Source organism: Misgurnus anguillicaudatus, chromosome 9, assembly GCF_027580225.2.
Source record: "Misgurnus anguillicaudatus chromosome 9, ASM2758022v2, whole genome shotgun sequence".
NCBI lineage: Eukaryota > Metazoa > Chordata > Actinopteri > Cypriniformes > Cobitidae > Misgurnus > Misgurnus anguillicaudatus.
Window position 1 is genome coordinate 28,337,495 of NC_073345.2, and position 21,147 is coordinate 28,358,641.

The 21,147-nt window shown below is 38.3% G+C and overlaps 1 protein-coding gene and 1 long non-coding RNA gene across 10 annotated transcripts in view; both read right to left on the reverse strand.

Moving 5' to 3' along the window:
- Nucleotides 1-323: 323 nt before the first annotated feature.
- Nucleotides 324-2,503, reverse strand: LOC129423777 (uncharacterized). Its single transcript, XR_008637858.2, has 2 exons — nucleotides 2,015-2,503; nucleotides 324-1,025 (listed from the first exon to the last, which is right to left on the reverse strand). It is a non-coding gene; the product is annotated as an uncharacterized lncRNA (long non-coding RNA).
- A 4,270-nt stretch (nucleotides 2,504-6,773) lies between these two features.
- The window catches only part of grin1a (glutamate receptor, ionotropic, N-methyl D-aspartate 1a), a 61,270-nt gene continuing 46,896 nt past the window's right edge, over nucleotides 6,774-21,147 (reverse strand). For 5 of the 9 annotated variants that reach the window (XM_055181069.2, XM_055181065.2, XM_055181061.2 and 2 more), the window contains 3 exons: nucleotides 19,267-19,293; nucleotides 18,844-18,954; nucleotides 6,774-8,552 (listed from right to left, as the gene is read on the reverse strand). In XM_055181069.2, the coding sequence (XP_055037044.2) occupies nucleotides 8,484-8,552; nucleotides 18,844-18,954; nucleotides 19,267-19,293 (207 nt within the window). In that variant the 3' untranslated portion in view covers nucleotides 6,774-8,483. The remainder of the gene's footprint in view (nucleotides 8,553-18,843; nucleotides 18,955-19,266; nucleotides 19,294-21,147) is intronic. The other 4 variants (XM_055181064.2, XM_055181066.2, XM_055181067.2 and 1 more) reach the window with 2 other exon arrangements.

Here is a 21,147-nt window from a genome sequence, read left to right on the forward strand (position 1 = left end):
GGTTATTCTTAATCCAGTGGTTGGTCAAATAGGGAAAAACTCAGCCATAAGGTTAAATTAAACCATTTGACCCAACACAAAATATTTTAAATTATAGCCCTACATGGGTATAGTTTGTTATTTTTTGACCCAACGCTGGGTTAAAAATAACCCAGCCTTTTAAGAGGGTGTATGTGATATATGGCAAAGTTTATGTTTTATTATTTACTATACAATCTCTTCAATAACATCATGTCCTCACTGATATTGTTATTATATGTGTGCTGTGTGTACTAGCCAAACAAGAAGGGAGACTAGAAAATATTTCTCATAAACGATTCAAGTATGGAAAGTTTAAACAAGCAGTTTTTAGTATTTGCTTACATTTACAGCTCTAGAGATAAAGATTAACACGTTAAACAGGCAGATAAACACAGTGACTTTGCTCATTTTAAATATACATAATTTTCAAACCAAACTGTAATGACAAACCTAAGATGTCATTTAAATAAATCAAAAACTAACATTCAGGAACTGAGTAACTTAACAGTGTGAATCATTTTCTTCACAAAATCACAATGAACCTGGTCATTTCAAGCGGCTTTCCAGATAATCAAACAAAAAACAGCAGCTTAATACATATGCACCTTAACAAGTGCACCACAACACAGGACGTCACTGGTTTTCCAGCACTGTGCTTCCAATCTTCGGCAGATTTAAAATATCTTCCTCTTCACATATTTGCCAGATCATAATACAGTAATAATTCAGCAGCAGAAGCATCGTCATTATGACCAGGACAAGGATGACCAGAAAGGTCAGCACAAGTCTCTTTTTGGTGCAAAATGGATGAGGTGAGCAGCAGTCCTTTTGAGGACCTTCTTCCAGCGAGTGTTGAGGTCTGAAGTGAGGGCACACCCAGCGTTTAATCCAGATCCCAGCAGGAGGGACGGGTGAATATAAACACGCTTCTCTCTCCTCCATCCTTACGGTCGGATAAAGCTTCTTGTCCACAGAGAACTGTCACAGCCACCTGCCAGCAGTGTCTAACAAACAAACAAAAAAACAAACAAACAAACAAACATGCTGGTTCATCAAGTAGCAAACGTGTTTGCAAAGAGCAATGTCCGAAATACAAATGCATTGCTGTAAACTTGACAAGGCAAGTTTATTTACATAGAAAATTTCATACACAAAAGTAATTTCAAAATATTCATAACATACTGCTTCAGTTGCATTAAAAGATTGACACAAGCAAATAGTAGACATTATACATACCCTACAATGTAGGCTACCTTCTCCAAAAACAGACATGTGAAAATAAAATGTTCAGCTGTGTTGCAAAAATGCACACACTAAGGAGGGCATGTGCAAAATGAGTGACGCAACTGAAGCTTGTTGCTGATTGGAGCATTTGGGAGCGTTACAGTTTGTTACCATTACTTTTGACAATTTAATAGGCGTGTTAGACGTGCTGCGCAAACCTATCGCAGCATGACGTCAAAGTACCGCGAGAGCGTTTCGACCTCAGGCGGCACTGCGCCAACTGCGCAGACCGATCCCTGTATGACTTCAAAGTTTGACGTAAAATGCCGATCGGTCTGCGCAACACCGCACTAACACAACTATTAAATTATCAAATGTAATGTAATTGAATCTAATGTCAACTAAAGTTACCCACACTTACGTAAAATTAACGAAGGTTTTATTACAGTAACAGTAGTTTAATTATGGTATTTGTAGTAGGCTAAAACAGACACAAATTTATTCTGCTTACTACAAGTTTGCAGTTGTAGTAAACACATCCTACAAATAGGAATCCGCCAAAAATATTATTCACAAGACAACAGAATTGCTGGTGATGGCGTGAACGCGGATCATATACAAGTGCACTTTGTCCATAAATAAAACCATAAACCATGGTTAATTAATTTCCCTAACCATGGGGCAAAATGTTACAGCATTAAAAACAAAGCGCATAAAGAAACGAAGAAATCGCGAACGACTTATCACAACGTATAATGCAGTGCATTACCTGTATTAGTGAACTTTAGATGATTGTGTGCAGTCGGATGCACATGAGTCGAACTGTTAACTCGAAGGTCGCGGGTTCGATTCCCAAGACCACAGCAAGAGACGACTGAGGTACCCTTAAGCAAAACACCTTTGCCCCAGTTTCTTCCAGGCACTGTTCCAGGTGCGCGTGTTTACACCGGACGTTTTCATTTCAAGTGGTAAGGAAACCCCCAAGCAATTACGTCACTTTTATTTTCATCTGCATACTTGAGAAGTAAGTCCGTGCGCCTAAATATTCCCACTGAGCGGCGACTGTCATTTAAAGACTTCATGCAATTTGTATAACGAGGTGGCCTAGTATTTTGACTGGTGAGACTGTTAGCGAGCGCTTTGTTTTTCATGAATGCGTCACGTCGCAGCAGTGTTAATGGGGAGAAAGACAAACAAACCCACCTGCACCACTGAAAGCCACACTGTATTATCCACCAATTTATCAAAAGAGAGACTTAAGTCAACTCACCTGTTACAGATCACAGTGTTCTGAAGAAAAGCCTCCCGTCATCTCTGATTCCGCCTCTTATACTGGCAGGCGCTTTACTCATACTTTCAATATCATTTGAAGAGATAAACAAATCACACGCTTCTGACTCGGTCTGTACAAGAAGGCCATCTGTGTCTATGTTTAAATGAATCTATTTGTATGTCTCTCTTTTTTTCTATCTATTTTCTATCTATATGTGTATCATATCTGTGTCCATCTGTCTATGAATATCTGTTTATCCAAAATCCATCCATCGATCCATGATTATCCAGTGCACGGATGTACACTTACTGGGGGGCCCTAAGCAATAGCTTTGTGATGCGATACAGACCCTGATAGCATAGCACACATAAATAGAAATCTATTTGACGTCTGCGTTTACATCTGCAAGATGTCTTATTTCAAATTGTTGTCATCTGCAACTAACGTCTGTGCAGACGTCTCCTAGCAACAGATATAGACATATTGAAGATGTCTGCAAGACGTAATATTAGAATGTACTGTAAAGCAGCTCTTTTCCTTTCACAAGATCTTGTCATGTATTCCAGATCTCCAGATCTTTACCAGACATCTCACAGACGTACCTGTGCTATCTGGGTAAAGACCCAGTCAATGATGCTGATAGTTAGTTGTTAACTAACCACGTAGTGTATTACTCTTAGCCAGCTGTATAATATTCCCATACTAAGACTTTAAAACCCTGACTAAATAAAACTTGCTGATTAGTAAAACATGCTAACATGCAAAAACAAGTCTTGACCTTAAAATGTCGTTCGTGAGAAGCACTAAAAAATTAACCTGATCTAAATGAATGTAATGAATTCAAATTAAATTACATATAAATACATACTGTTAATACACAGGGGTTAGACTGCGATTTGTTATTTGGGGGGGGGGGCTCTGTGGGGAGGGGTACTTCGAGGGGTAACATGTTTAATTTATGACAGCAGAGCCACTGGTGTGTTTCAATGACATTTTGGACCTTCTTGAATAGGATGTATGATAAGTATGCAGCTTTAAAAGCGCGAGTGTCACCCGTAGAAACCGTGAGTCTGTTTGAAAGTGTCAAAACAAATGTAAAAAAAGAGTTTACTTTTAGAATAAAGATTATTTTAACAGACAGCGGTCATCATGTAGTCTCATTCCCTCAACAAAGGACATTGCAAGCTGCGCTGCAATGATGCAAGAACGTCAGGCTGATTTTTACATCATTGAAAGTACCGCGAGGGTGAGGCAAGAAATCATCGGAAGAGTTTGTATTTCTAAACCTGCTCTCAGCGGCAACGTTGATGTCATCCGCATGCACGTTCCTGTATTCATAGCAAGTCGAGTTCTACACGTGTAAAGCTTAATCCATATTAGTGAAGTGTACCTTTAAATGCTGTCACAGAGGTATGTTCTACTGAAAATATTTTAAAAATTAGTGTCTGATTTTAAATGATTGCATAATCTATGAGCCTGTTGACACCCTATATCCTGGTGTTTTGTCTGCACATGCTCAGGGTATGGCACAGTTGATCATACCCTGCCATACGAATCAATCGCCTTGCCCATGCTAGGCATAAGATGCTCATACTTTCAATATCAATTTGAAGAGATAAGGTACAAATCACACAGCTTCTGTACTCGGTCTGTCTTGCACTCTCCATCTGTGTCTATGCTTTATAGCTACAATCATTTGTATGTCTCTCTTTCTTTCTATCTATCTATATTATCTTTATTATCTATACAATGAGTTGTCCATCTGTCTATCCAGTTAATATACTGTAATTAAACGAGTGACATCCATCCATCCTTTACAAATTTCATGTCTTCTATTTAAGTCTATCTCGACGTGGGCACCATTCTTACCTCTATCTATCTATCTATCTATCTATCTATCTATCTATCTATCTATCTATCTATCTATCTATCTATCTATCTATCTATCTATCTATCTATCTATCTATCTATCTATCCTGCATCCAGAGCGCGTTCTTGAAGTCTATGAATATCCATCTATCCATCCATCCACGCATCTCGTCTGTCATTTGAATCTGTCTGTCTAGGACGCATGTCTGTCATTGACTTAATCTGCTCGCGCAAATCCTTTATCTTGTTCCCTATGCTATCTATCGTATCTTTTCCCCTTTATTCTGCTCCAGACGGATAACTTTGTCTATGTTTCAAATCAATGGTGGGCATATGAATATGCGCATCCATCCAAATCCACTCTTCGTGTCATGCACTGTCGGCCGTTTCTAAATTTGAAGGCTGCAACCTCCGGATGTCGCATATGCGCGCTGCATACGTCATCTATCTGATCTATCTATCTATAAGCATATCTATCTATCTATCTATAAGCATAATCTATAACTATCTATCTATCTATCTAAGAATAATAGTCAACATTATAATTGTTAATATTCTAAAATACGTATCTATGTCCATGCAGTCTATGAATATGTGACCATCTGAAGGCTGTCTGTCTGTCTGAAACTGTCTGTCATGTCTGTCTGTCCTTCAGTGATCTATCTATCTAATCTATCTATCTATCTATCTATCTATAGCGTCTTGTTTTCATTAAACATAATAATAATCTATCTATGATATAATGGTCTATGAATAATTCCATCCATCCATCCATTGCGTGTCCATCTATGCAAATTGTCTGTACTGTCTGTCTATAGGAAAGACTATCTGCATCTATCCTATCCATGTCCATCTGTCTATATGAATATCTGTCCATATCTCCATACTGTCCATTTATGTCTGTCTGTCTGTTATGTTTGTCTGTCTGTCTATCTAGATCTATCTATCTATCTATCTATCTATCTATCTATCTATCTATCTATCTATCTATCTATCTATCTATCTATCTATCTATCTATCTATCTATCTATCTATCTATCTATCTATCCATGTCCATCAGTCTATATCTATCTATCTATCTATCTATCTATCTATCTATCTATCTATCTATCTATCTATCTATCTATCTATCTATCTATCTATCTATCTATCTATCTATCTATCTATCTATCTATCTATCCATGTCCATGAATATCCATCCACGCATCTGTCTGTCTGTCTGTCTGTCTGTCTGCCTGCCTGTCTGTCTGTCTGTCTGTCTGTCTGTCTGTCTGTCTGTCTATCTATCTATCTATCTATCTATCTATCTATCTATCTATCTATCTATCTATCTATCTATCCATGTCCATCAGTCTATATCTATCTATCTATCTATCTATCTATCTATCTATCTATCTATCTATCTATCTATCTATCTATCTATCTATCTATCTATCTATCTATCTATCTATCTATGTCCATGAATATCCATCCACGCATCTGTCTGTCTGTCTGTCTGTCTGTCTGTCTGTCTGTCTATCTATCTATCTATCTATCTATCTATCTATCTATATATCTATCTATCTATCTATCTATCTATCTATCTATCTATCTATCTATCTATCTATTCATGTCCATCAGTCTATGAATATCCATCCACGCATCTGTCTGTCTGTCTGTCTATCCATGTCCATCTTTCTATGAATATCCATCCATCCATCCATCCATCCATCCATCCATCCATGTCCATCTGTCTATGAATATCCATCCATCCGTGTCCATCTATCTGTCCGTCTATCTGTCTGTCTGTCTGTCTGTCTGTCTATCTATCTATCTATCTATCTATCTATCTATCTATCTATCTATCTATCTATCTATCTATCTATCTATCTATCTATCTATCTATCTGTCTGTCTATGAATATTCATCCATGTTCGTCCGTCCATCCATCTATCTATGTCCATCTGTCTATGAATATCCATCTATCTGTCTGTCTGTCCGTCTATCTATCTATCTGTCCGTCTATCTATCTATCTGTCTGTCTGTCTATCTATCTATCTATCCATGTCCATGAATATCCATCCACGCATCTGTCTGTCTGTCTGTCTGTCTGTCTGTCTGTCTGTCTGTCTGTCTGTCTGTCTGTCTGTCTGTCTGTCTGTCTATCTATCTATCTATCTATCTATCTATCTATCTATCTATCTATCTATCTATCTATCTATCTATCTATCTATCTATCTATCTATCTGTCTATCTATTTATTTATCTATCCTCCATCAATCCATATCTGTTCATCTATTCATCCATAAATCCATGCATACGTGTCCGTCTGTCTATCTGTTTGTCTTTGTTTATGTCTATGTCAATTTAATGTTAATAATTTCAATGATAAAATGGAGAAGACAACTTTTGTTCTGCATTTGAAATGGCACGGTTTTATTGGCACACATAAATCTAGTATGTTCTTTTCCAAATGCAATCGCCTAATGCTTCACGTATGTGTATTTCTTCATGTGAGTGTGACAGTGTGTCATTTACAGTGTGACAGTTTCTCATACAAACACTCCCTTTAATCAACAGTTTCTCAAAATCATACAGCAATCTAGTAATTCAAGCAGCATACAGTAATACACATACACATGCCCTTAAAGTCATAAGACATTGTGCCTTTAAATACAAACCACATTAACTGAACCAAGCATTGAGAAAACACTTTACATTATGTACACATGTGAGTTTAAAATAGCTAAAACTTAAAATTACTCAACAGAAATACAGAGATATTTCTGGGCAAAATCAGTTTAAATCTCAGTTTAGCTTTGAAAAAACAAACCAAAAAGTATCTCGTCCAATTTACACAGACAATTTGATCAGTTTACGCATTTGCAAATGTGAATTTCCCAAAGTATAAATATTACAATCAGCAAACTGCATAAAGCTTTTGACACAATTCACATTAAAGTGCAAGGTATGAACTCACTCCTAGGGGAGTTGACACAGTCATACTGTATATAAATAGCATTGAGGAAAGATTTACAGTAAGCAGTCTTTATCCGAGCAGCTTTGTTTATATTTCTCAACCCCAGAACTCGGGAAACGGCCAGTTTTCACATCCAACCGATAGGTGAATACAAAACTGCAGCACCAGATTCAACAACAAAACAGCACACTTGGGGTTACCTCATGCAAAAGGTCTCTAAGGTCACGTGGGTGATCACAGAGAGATGTTTTGCACGAGAAGCCAAGTGCTTGTTGGATGGAAAAACTCGCCCCTTGATGCACCCTGCTGACTGAAGCTGAGAACAGAAATTTACAGAGGAAGAACTCTTTGTACATCACATTTAGGGTTGTTCGAAGGAGAGTTTGGAAGTCCAAAATTGTACATTTACAGCATAAATAAAATTATATTTCATCACTTTGAATGCTTTATACTGGAGATGTTTATGGATTTGTTCTCCAAAGGCTTATAGGGGCAAATTTGCATGCACATTACATGCAAAGTGTTCATTGGCTAGAAAAGTTTCTGCATGTTTTATGTGAGGAGATTTTTGGGTCATGTCTGACAAAATACCTTACAGATTAACTTGATGAATATTTAAAATAGTACAGTGTGTTTAAAGTACATTACATAACCTAAACAATGTAAACAATCAATATAATTAATCTTATTACAGTTAGTTTGTTTTGTTAAATAAGAGCCTTTAGAATTAAGAAGACAGATATTTTGTTCTTTGCTCCATAAATGAAATTATGCTGTAATACTTCAGCCACCTAACATAAGATAAGAATAAACACTACAATATAAAGATATATACAACTTTATACTCCAGAGGATTATAACAATTCAGATAAAGTTTAGCATTAACCTATAAGTATGTGTATGTTTGTTTGCAGCACCCAAGTGTCCCGCAGTGGCATGCCGTCCTTTGCCCATTCGCTCCTGACAGGTTTTGCAATAGATGTTGGTTCCTCACAAAGGTGATGTGGCTCAGTTCTCATCCGCGATTAATTAATTGTGCAAACCTAAAGGAGCCGGACGACAATTCTCCCCTTTGGTTCCATCTCGCTCCTCTTTAAAGAATGAACTGGTCTTTATCTTTTTTAAACTCTCCCTCTCTCACACCACCGTGCTGACAGACGGGTCAGACAAGTTGAGTTGGCCCGTAATGTCTGTTGGTGGGTATTGCTGTAGAGAGAGAGAGCGAGCAAGCAAGAAAGAGAGACAGAAAACACACAAAACAGAGAATGAGAGTGCAGCTCTTAATATTTAACCCCTTGAAAACCAGAAGTTTTTCTTTATACCCCTAAAGACAGCATAAAGCAAGTAAATCCAAATTAGGATGTCAACAAAATACTAAAGCCAAATGTTGCCATATAGAAGAAAATTAAACTAATAGTCTGTTATGTCCTTCAAAAAAATGTTATAATCATTTTATACCATGATAAAATTTTTCTTGTAGCTAACTTGCTGCTTTTAAAGGTATTCAGAAGAATATTCAAGAAGAGGAAATAGTCTTTCCAACTGTGAGATGGTGTCAGGTCACGCAATTACAAACTGACAATGACACCAAAAGGATTTGGAGACTTCAGGCGTCAATATTGAAAGTGTATGAATGTCATTGAATTAGATAATAAAATATCAAACAGAAGCAGAGTAACCTCTTCATCACGTTAAAAGTGTTTTAAAACCTTGAACTTGTTTTTGTGATATATGCTAAATATTCAAATAAATTAAATATATTGTTATCTTAAAGGGACAGTCCACTTTAAAAAAAAAAAAATGCTCCCCTAGAGTTAAAACATTTGATTCTTACAATTTTGGAATCCATTCAGCCGATCCCCGGGTCCGGCGCCACCACTTTTAGCATAGCTTAGCATAATCCATTGAATCTGATTAGACCATTAGCATCGTGCTAAAAATAACCAAAAAGTTTTGATATTTTTCCTATTTAAAACTTAACTCTTCTGTAGTTACATCGCTGTTGTAACTGCAGCAGGCACAGTGATATTACGCACTGCCCGAAAATAGTCAAGAGGACTATTTTCGGGCAGTGCGTAATATCACTACGCCTGCTGCAGCCATGTTACATCGGCAAAGTCACTGATTATTACGTCAGAATGAGAGTATTGTTCCTAGCCATATCTTCCTTGAAAATCACAACTTTTAATTTTTTGTCGGTTTTAGTGCACAATAGAGGTCTTTACGGGTCCAAAAATTCCTACCCGAACCCGAAGAGACCCGTAACTGAACTGACCCGGACCCGTCTGTTATTTTGAAAGCTGGACCCAGAACCGACCCGGACCCGTCTATTATTTAAAAGCTGGACCCGGAACCGACCCGGACCCGGACCCGTCTATTATTTAAAAGCTGGACCCGAACCTGTCCGGGAAGACACAGACTCGACCGGCAAATATTCTTTAGCTAAATGTTATTAATAAGTTATTAATTAATATTAATAAACTTTTTGTCTTACCCATAGAAGTTAGCATTCTCCCACGTATCCTGACTGTGATGCACAATCCTCATTGCCAAAAAAGTTCCATCCATGTTATTCCTCTCTTGACGATTGAAATGCTTAATGCTTATTCCAGCTTTAAAAGTCCACTTTACAGTCGGTGATGAATAACGCAGTTTTACATGTGTTGTTTATCGGGTCAACTTGCATAATAATTTATACTGTTTGCCCATTTGGAATATAATAATGATTACTCATTTAGTGTCATGGCTGCTTTTGTTAGCTTTACTTTGCTATCATCTCTGTGCTCTTTGAGCAGAGTCTGCGTGAAAACTTTAGATATAAAGTTTTTATTATAAAAATTAGAGAAGTCAGCGCAAAACCCTGTATGGCGGAATAAGTCCCGCCTTCTAAATAAAAGAGCCAATTGTCAAACGTAAAGTCATTGCGTCTCACTCGAGGGGCAACCTTCCGATCTCTCTAATGAAGCCAACACGGAAGTGACTTAAACTGCAATTCATCGACTGGCCGCTTGAGGCTGGCTTCAAAAGGGAGTCAATTCCCATAGACTCCCATGTTAAAAATGGCCAACTTTACAGTAGAAAATAATATGTTTACAGCCTGGTACAAAAAGTGTTTTTGGCCTATATAGCTAATTTTGCCCTTCATGACAACTGTGAGGGGGGTGAATTTTTTTGTAACTCACCCGTTTAGATTATATTAAGCCTTAAAGTTCTGCATAATTAAGGGCGTGGCCGCTTGAGTGTCGGTTGAACAGCCACTGCTGTCACTAGATTCGCGCTAGGCGGGCGTGGTTTCACCTCAGCTTCACCCATGTCCCGCCTCTTTACCCATTTTCGGTTTTCCGCGAGTAATTCGCGGGGACGCGCGGCCAAGATGGCGACGGCAGGCAACGCCTACTTTAAGCTTCAAAAGCGATCTTCACAAACCAATGGGTGACGTCACGGACACTACGTCCATATTTTTTTACGGTCTGGTCTCACTGCAGAAGCTCCTGACTGGTAGCCAGAGAAACATTACAAGAGCGCATGCGCGTTAGCTGCCTGGTTGGAGCAACCAAATATAAACTTTTTAACGCAGTTTGAATCTGAGCGTCATAGAAAAAATTTATGTGAGAGTTCATCTAAGTTTTTGTTGCTGATTTTGAAATATTTTATTAAAATGTGAGTGTGTGTTCTCCGAGTCCCATCGACTCGGGTATTACCGGGTGTGCCTCATAAGCCTTGAAAAGTGAAGCCTCTGGCTCTTTGATCGCCCCCTGGTGGCTGGCTGCAGTACAAGTCATAACCCCGCCCTCTTCATTCAAATGAATGGGACTATGCTCTAAATAAAAAAAATATTTACACTTCCAATAAAAGTTTCCGAAAGATGGCTTTGGTCCTTTTAAGTAGTTGTTATCACGCTGATATATGTTCAAGTGTTCATTTTTGTGATAAGTTTCATTTTAGCTTGTAATTTGATGCTATAGAAACGGGGCGTGTCGTTATGAATGGAGTGGTTGAATTGGCCGCGCGAGCGGTTGGGCGGAAGTATGATACCGCGGCTCCGCCTCTGGCTTCACGGACAATTCCTTCTGCGCATGCCTTGGCTCTAAACTGACGTTTTTACGTAACATGGCGGCGACCGTGGTCGGACATTTTTGGCTTCAATTCATTACAATGGTGGGAGGCGACGTCGCGTCGTCCATCTTTTTTTACAGTCTATGGGTATTACCCACAACGTGAAACAGACCCGGGACCCGAAATAGATTGAGACCCTACCCGGCTGATCATTTAAAATATAGACCCGAATCTGTACGTGTCTCGGGTCGGGTCCCGGGTCCTCGGGTCTTCCGTGAAGACCTGTAGTACACAATGTAACTTCAGAAGAGTCAAGCCTTAAATAGGAAAAATATCGAAACTCTTTTGTTATTTTTAGCGCGATGCTAATGGTCTAATCAGATTCAATGGATTATGCTAAGCTATGCTAAAAAAGTGCCAGCGCCACACCCGGAGATCAGCTGAATGGACTCCAAAACAGCAAGAATCAAATGTTTAACTCTAGGGGAGATGGAAAACCAGCATATTTTCAAAAAAAGTGAAATTTCCCTTTAACACAATTGCATTCATACATTTTTTTTAAGTGGGGCCCAAATGTGTCCAAATACCTGGAGCCACTGTACAGTATGGATATATACGCTCTAGAAAAATGCTGGGTTATTTTCAACCAAGCATTGGGTCAAAAGTGAAGAACCCAACCCATTGGGTAGTAATTTAACCTATGCTAGGTTGTTTTAAACCTACTGTTTACATTTTAGGGAGTTAACGGCTGGGTTCTTCTCTTTGTTGACCTACATTTTTAGAGTGTATTACATTAAAATCTCATTTAGTTGAAATTACTGTTTCCTCATCCTTAGCTTGAATGTGTTAAAAAAAGAGAAACAGACTGTTTTCTAACATGCTCATCTGCAGTGCCGGGTTGTCAAATACCCAAACACATGCAGATGCCCAGTCAGAACGGCAATCACCACACCAAGTTCGTATTCATTTTTTTGTAAGCTATAAAATGTCTCTCAGTGAAGCTTGCAATGTTGCAACCGCAAGGACATAATGAACCAATACAGTTTGATTTCAAACATTGGATTTTTTTTCTTTTGTTCCTTGCTGTGGCAAAATAGTGTGAGTTTGAGGCACAGAGAGCTATTTTTGGTTAAGAACAAAATGACAAAATCACATTTAGTTTGTTTTTTAATAAAGTTCAACTTGAATGTGAAGTCAATTTATTGTTTACATAGGCTAATATATAAGCAGAAATGGGTATATTGATGGAAAAGCTGAGGCGAACAGAGTTTTGGATTGCTTTGTACAGAGGAATAATATAATTGTTGCGCAACACATAAGGGTGATTCTCGTAAAATTAGACTTATGAGGTGTCATGAAACATTTTGATAAAAAAAGTCAATGCAAAGTAAGAGTATCAAAATAAGAAGCATACAGTTATAAACATCTTTTCATGTACTATTTTGCACATGATTTCAAATGACATCATACAAACCAATTTTTTTTCTACATTAAAGGGGAAATTTTTCATTACCGCAATGTATCCATAACTGGATTTGGGTTCTTTGACATGGAAATATTTATAATTTAAAAATCTAAAAAATAAAAAGCATCAGTGCATGTTATACTATAAACATTTACAGTAAAGAAACATGTGGTATTTGATGATCATTGGTAAATGTAGATACAATAATAAGGAACATAAACGTGTCCAAGAAAATTTTTCTCATCCTCCGCAACAATTTTCAATCATTGTTTAAGCATTTTCAAAAAACATTTTCAAAAAAAAAAAATTGTTGGAAGGGACATAATTGTCTGTGACACTCAAGATGGCTACCAGGTAAGCAGTTCTTATTTTTTCTCTCCAGATAAAAATTTAAATTTTGTTTGTCATAGTACCTAGACAACTTTTTTAGTTCTCATTACCAAAACATGAGTTTGTAAATGCATATATTTAATGTAATTTCATGTTGCGGTAATGATAATTTTTTAGAATGATAATCTAAAAAATTTAAATAATTTTATAGGAAATATGTTTTAAATCCTCTAAAAATAATGGTTATAGTAAGCTGCTACCCAGTCTCACAAAGTTTCGTGATTTTTTTTATTCTTTTTTCATGATATTATCACGACTTTCCGCGTTTTTTCATGATATTATCATGATCGTAAAACAAATTCCTGTTTTCGTGTGATTATCACGTATTGGTTACTTAACTGCTTTTTCTTATTTTTAAACCATTGTCACTTCGGTTTAGGGTTAGATTTGGTGCTTGCATTACAATGTCACTTTATACATTGGTTTATACTATTTTTTTCTGATTTATTTTTTTATATGTTGCCTGGCGTTAGTGTTTTATTTGGGTAGGGATGTAATTTTATGTAAATCTAACCCTAAACCGAAGCGACAAGAAAATAGGACAAAAATAATATCACGAAAAAAAAAAATATGTGACTATATAACGAAATTTCGTGAGACTAGTTCAGACCTTAATCTTATATGTGCAAAAAAATTGGCTTCAAGTTTTTTTTATTCTGAAGCTGGCCACGGATTTCGTGAGAATGGACACTGGATTTCGTGAGAATCACCCATAAGGACACATGCATCTCTATACAAATTCACAATTTCTAATTAAATTTAACACTGTTGTGTACATAAATATGAAATAATAAGGCTTACTACTAAATTTTACTTGCATGTGTCCCTTTTTTATAGCTTACTGTTTTTATTGCTATGGCATTGCCAATAAGCGGTAAAAGCAAAGGCATAAGAGAAAAAAATCTTAATATCATAATTTTGCAAAATAGAGATATTCTGCAAAAGTTATGACACTTTTTTTCTTAGCCCTGCATCAAGAAAGCCCTTAGTATGCCTCAGAGAGGATTTGAGAGTTTTTAGGTTCTTGCTGTTGGCACTTCCAAATTAAGCCCACAGTGCCTCCTGGTGAGAGACAGTGGATCAGCAGAGGAGACAACAAAGTGTATCATCATCATCATCACCACCACAAAAATGCAACTACTTCTACGAAGGCAACCGAAACACAGTGTCTACTTCTACGACAGATACAATGCATGCTTGCAGAGGAAGAGAGAGGCTGTGTAGCATGTACATTATGTGGGGGACACCAACAGTTATATATCCACATCCATTTATATAGAAAGGGGCAACACTGATATCAAAATTAAAGGATGATTAAACACCGTGGATGGTCACATTGATTTGCTCATTCACTTGGATTGCTGTCTGTCTTTACCTTCAACCAAACCTGCATTTTCCATACTTTTACTTACAGGATATAAATGTGTGAATGAACACTCTTAAAAATAAAGGTTACTTAAAGGTTCCTTGTCGGCCTGCATGGTTCCATAATGAACATCCAGAGAACCTCTATGTTGCTCCAACAGGTTTTTTATAATCAAAAATGTTTTACAGACTAAAAAAAGGTACGAATAAAAAAAACAATATTGCCTATTGAAAAAAATACTATAAGCACCTTTATTTTTAAGAATGTAACAAACAGTAGATAGTTGTGGTACAGTACACTCTCAGAAATAAAGGTAAAAGATGGTACAGACGTTGTCACTGGAGTGGTACCTTTTCAAAAAGTTAACTTTTGTACCTAAAATGTGCATATTGGTACCACATTGGTACCTAAGGGGTACATACTGGTACCTCAAAGGTACATATCTGTAACTAAATGGGACATATTAGTACTTTTTAAAAGGTACCATCCAACTTTTGTACCTTTATTCTGAGAGTGTATACTCCGCTAACACACGTTACAAACAAACAAACAAACATAAAGATTTTGTTAAAGAGCCTATTTAAAAAAGTGGCATGTTACTGTTTATTGATAGCTATGACAATAACGTCTTCATTGAGTTAATCTGTTAAATCTGTTATTTCATCATCTTATCTGAAAACACTTGAACATGGTAGCACAGTCATTATCATTTTACACACCCTGTGCCGTTACAGCTTACAAATATTATTTGTTCAAATTGCTTTGTCCGTGTCCGATATCCATGGCATCAAAGTACATTGGTACTAGCACATCTCAGGGACGATTTAGAAGACTTGCAATATGACATCCGAGACGCAATTTTCGGACACTTTTCCACACTTACAGCGCAAAAGCTATCACTGAGATGGTACCCTTTCAAAAAGCACACCTTTGCACGTTGAGGCGGCATATTAGTACATCAAAGGTACATATTTGTAACTCAGATCTGTACCTAAATGGTACATATTGAGACTTTTCAAAATGATACCCTCCAAGTGACAGCTTTTGTACAATTTATTTTTTTAAGAAAGATACAAAACTTTTCCTTTTCTGACACTTAGGTGGTACCCTAAGGTTCTGTTTCGGTCCTTTTAGGTACAAAACAAACATAATATAATTTTGTACCTTTTGAGGTATATTATTGTACCATAAGGACCAATTGTGTACTTTAAAGGTACAGTTAAATGTTTTGTACCCCTAACATTGAACTGGTACAAAATTGGTCCTTAAAGGTGCCAAAATGCATTGAAATAATTTGTTCAATTGTTCTCTGATATCTACATAGAAGGTATGTGGCTTTATGAAGTGCAAAAATTATCCAGAGTTGTCCATTTCCAACCAAAGATTTGCTTTTAAAAATGAAATGGTCTATTATTAGCTTATTTAAAAGGGTCATGAATAATAATGTTGAGCTCTGCTCTGATTGGTTGTTTCACAGAGCAGCTCCTTTAGTAGCTCTGTGTGTTTGTAACAGACCTTAAGTTCAGACTGATGTCGTGTTATAGTCACAAAAAATGGACTCATTTATTTTTGTCCATGGTACGAAATTCAGCTTTATTCATGTCGCACAAATTTCTATAAATAGTTTTTCGTGTCCGTTGCACAACTTTCTTTTTCATTTCATTTTATTTATGCTCAATAAAAAAGACATTTATGCAAAAAAGACATTTATGCTCAAGGCACGAAAAAGCTGAATTTCGTGCCATGGACACAAACAAGTCAATCACATTTTTCGTGACTATAACATGACTTTCCGTGAGATCGTTTTGTTAAGTTTGAGCCTGTATAACAATAATAAATGGATAAGCGGAATAATCAATTGTTTGGAGATTGTTAATGGACGTTTCTGAGTGGTAAGTTTGTGTTTTTTTAGTATGGATATGCAAAACGTAAATGTAATGTCTAGAACTTCAGCCTAAATGCTAGCATTAGCAATACCTAGCATATAGCGCTAGCAGCATTCACAAGTTTGTTTTTAGCATTGTAACAACATACTTAATTTAATGTGTCATTTAATGTTGGGGGCGTACATCTCGACTGTAACGTTATAGTCGGTGGTGTTATGTTGAGATTGGCCTGTCTTTTGCGTGCACAAGGTTTACATAAAGAGGAAACAAACCTTCTTCGTGTTTGAGGCTCACAATATGTCATTACCATTTACAGAACCCTTATTATTCATCTTTGCCTATTCATGAATATCAGTCATGTGACCTTTTTCATCATTCCAGTTGCCTGCCGCCATCCTGAGTACCTACCGAGGCTACTGACAAGCATTGGCTAGCTTGCTACGATTTACAGATTTCTTATCTTTTACTGTCTATGATTTTTACAGATATGGGAAATGGCTGTGAAAGACAACATTTCGCACCTCGACTGTCATGAAAAGAAACGCTAATTAAAAATATATATATATCTTGGTAAGGGTGTGATGCCTACTCGATCCCTGATGCGTTCTTCCAGCCGCTGTCCGCTGCTACCGAACTACCACTATTTTTACAACACTAAGAAGGCACGACCCAACATAAAACCCCGCCCGAAGCACCACCTGGATCTCCACACATGAACGCGAGCACTGAGAACATTGCTTGTGTACAGAGTTTACCAAAAAAGAAAGGTTTTGAACAACTGACTTTGGCTGTTATGGTGTCCGCTCGCTATGTTCGCCAGACATAAAAAATCGATTTCCGAATGTGAATGAATGAATCTCATATGAGGCTCCTTTTTCAACTAGAAGGTCAATATTGTTTTTTACTTGTGACAAAACAATGAATTATCCGTCCATTTATATGGAACTATGCTTTAGGAGCTATCCATCTTTACTCTCCTCCCTCATTTGGAGATCGATACATCTGGCAAGATGGCGGCGAGCCGACGCCAAAACAACCAAAGTCAGCTGCTCAAAACCTTCCCTCCAGCAAACTATGTGTAACACACAAACAATGCTCCCAACGCTCGAACCCACGTGTAGAGACACAGGTGATACTTCGTGCAAAGTATCATGTTCTGTCGAGCCTTCTTAGTGTTGTAAAAATAGCGATTTAGATGCTCACAAAATATTGAAGGCATAGCTTTTAGTTCTTTGGCGACCACTTCAGGTAATCAAAATGGCGGAAGAAAAGTTTGAGATGTGAGTGACGTCAGCTGATATTCGTGAATAGCTAAAAAAAGGTGTACATTCTTCAGCAACCCCAAAGGTACACAATAGGTCCCTAGGGTATTATATTGTACCCCAAAAGGTACAACATTTAAATGTGTTGTATACCCTTAAAGGTACAAAAATCAACCTTTGAGGTAGGCCTACTACCCCAGTGACAGAGAACTATTTTTCTGACACTTTATGAAACTTTTTTGTCCGTTTGAAACACGTCAACCCACATGGACACCATATAATATTGCAGCATCCCTTTCTGTGATCTCCTCCATGGATAAAAATAAAGTCATTTGCATTTGCAATGTTGGTGAGTAAAGGACAGAAATGAAAAAGTTTTGGGTGAACTATTGTGAAGACCTGTAACAAAACACTTTGATGATTCCAAGGCCTGAAAGAAAAGTTCTGCCGTTAGTCCGCATGGTATCGGTTGCTCTGATCAAACGGCACACGACACTAAAGCATGCCTTAAGGACAAGAAACACTGCAAAGTTTTGGGAGACCGTTCACATCAATCACATCGAGCAGGTATTAAATACACACAAATAACCACAACACATCCCACAAAAAGTAAATAAAAATAAATGAGGCACGCACACACGCCGATCCACACTAACACTCCACATCCAGAGGTTGCAATAGGGAGAGAAGCAGCTGAGAAACATCAGGCATTGTGCAGCGCCCCCTCCTCTTGAAACAAACTGTTTTTAGATTAAAACCCACACCCGACCGAAGTTCCTTAATTTGCTGGGTCCTAAAGCCTGTTTAGTTGACTATTCCTTAAGGTCCTAACTGACAGATGGATTCTGGATGGTGACTCGATGACTGACTGACAAACACGTGGCCATGGCCAAGATGCCAAAAATGGAGGAACCAGAGAAATGCGGCTCTCTTGGTTTCAGACATGACACGCCAGTTGAGACAGAAGAAAGGAGAAACAGAGAGAAAAGCGAAGGACGAGAGAAAGACAGACGGAGAGTGAGGCAGAAAGACCGGCCGGGCAAAAAGTGATGCCATTCCTTAACCTCCTTACCGTGTCTTTGGAGGACCTACGTCTCTTGATGCTGGAGGCCAGGGTGGTACTGATGGACCTAAAAGAGGGTTTCGTTTTTGGGTCGCTGTCTGTTCTACCACTTTTCCTATCCTAAAATAAATATATACGCAGAACAATTATTCATGCTCTCCGGCTGGTTTAAACCCAATGTCCCCCATTGATATGCTAGTTAGTCTCAAACCAAATCTACAATCTGTGAATGGAAGTCAGACCCGTTTCCCTACGAAATGAACTTCCTTGGCCAAGTATCTGTTTTAAATGTTTGATGACCCGTTTTAAAAAGATGACCCCATCCCACCCTCCGTCCAACAAGGATGGCCCACACGGCTACTCTCTGACCTCTACAAAGGTACAAGACTGGGTGTGTTTGTGTAAGAAAAGGTCGAATTAAGGTATTCTTACATCCTGAGTCTCTACAGAGGAAGAGGGCTGCATTGGGAAGGAAAAAAGAAAAAAATAAATGAATGTTTATCCACTTGCTTTAAAGATCATACGACTTTAAGATCCATAAGCCAAAGCAGAAGGCAGCGAAATGAGCTAGCTGTTGAAATAATGACATCGAAAAAGCCAAGCAGATTCTTAAGTTTCACAAAGCAAAACAAGACTTTAATAGGGAACTAGAGCAACCAATAAAATGACAAATGATATGAAATAATACCGATACATATATTTATAAGACCCCTCGAGGCGTTATACTTTTTGTAGGGTATAACGGAAATTCACCCACACATAAGAGACCGATCAAGGTGTCGGAGCTCAAGCGCGGGGTGAATTTCATCGATTCGACTCATGCAGAGAGCAAGGCTGTGGATAAAGTAAGCAAAATGTGGACAAGCATACAGTCGACCTCGGATGTTGGAAGACTTCATCATCCCTTTACAAATTCCTCAGTATTGTCCAACCCCTGCTACCATTTATAAACATTCGGTGACTTACCATATTTGCTTTGCAGAATAAAATATTGTTCACGCTGACAGTGGTTTAATTTTTGGAGGGTTGCTGTATTTTTGGTGTTACATTATTTTTATATATTAGTCCACATTTACACTGTCATTTTGAAGTGACTCAATTCCGATTCGGATATGACCTACAGACGTATAAGCAGAAAAAAGCTCATAGATTCCGATATTATCCGATCGGTTCCAGGCCCTATTCATATGTTGAAATAAATCAGATTTGAATCGGATGCATTCGCAATGTAAGCGGACAGATCGGATACTCCCATCTCAAGACGTATTGCGCGTCATTGAAAATGCGACGCTGGCAAATGACGTCAAATCAGGTGGACACCACCCGCGATCATATATCTCTTCTTAGGCACTGTCCCAAATAGCGCACTTCATGTGGACTTTTGGTCTTTATGTGGCTTTAAATTGTGCATGCTCGCTTAGTCTACAAGTCCGTAGGGTGTCCCATCTGTCATTTTTACGCTTCTAAGTGTGCTCATCAGTGCCCCCTTTGCACCCTTGATACGGTCTTCAGCGAAGCCCGCACTGCTGCAGGCTTCACCCATTTTACCAACCCAGAAGTCCTTGCGAAAGAGCAATCAGACCAATCAGACGACAGAAGGGAGGAGCTCACACTGATGGGCAACTTCTCTTTTTATTTTCTGCGTGACGCTCGAGTCTGTCCCAAAATACAACTCCGGTGCACCCTCGTGGACTCACGTCAAGGGTCCCTAAGGTCTGCACTACATGATGTCATGAAAGTGTGGACTCTGACGGTACATTCACACAGGACAGAAGCGTTAATGCTTGACGGAAGGCTTGTCTGAAGCGTGGCCAACAGCCAATCAGTGGCCGCTACACAATGCTCCAGTCTTCCATAAACGTAATTTATTTGCATAAAGTGATCTGATTGGCTGACGCACGCATTGCCGCTTGAAAAGTTGAGAAATGTTCAACTTCTGCCACGAGCTGCGGCAGTGACGAGGCGCCGACGGATCCACAATTCAGTTCGGCAATGCATGACGTCACCCATCAAAAGTCAACGGGAAGCGTCAACGCTTACCGCCCATGTGAATGTACTGTGAGGAAGTCCATAAGTCCAGAGTGTGCCATTTGGGACAGAGCCAAAGTCCCAAAATACGACTTCAGTGCACCCTTGTGGACTCGTGTCAAGGGTCCCTAAGGTCTGCACTACATGATGTCATCAAAGAATGGACTCTGAGGAAGTCCATAAGTTTGGAGTGTGCCATTTGGGACAGAGCTAAAGTCCCAAAATACGACTCCGGTGCACCCTCGTGGACTCACGTCAAGGGTCCCTAAGGTCTGCACTACATAA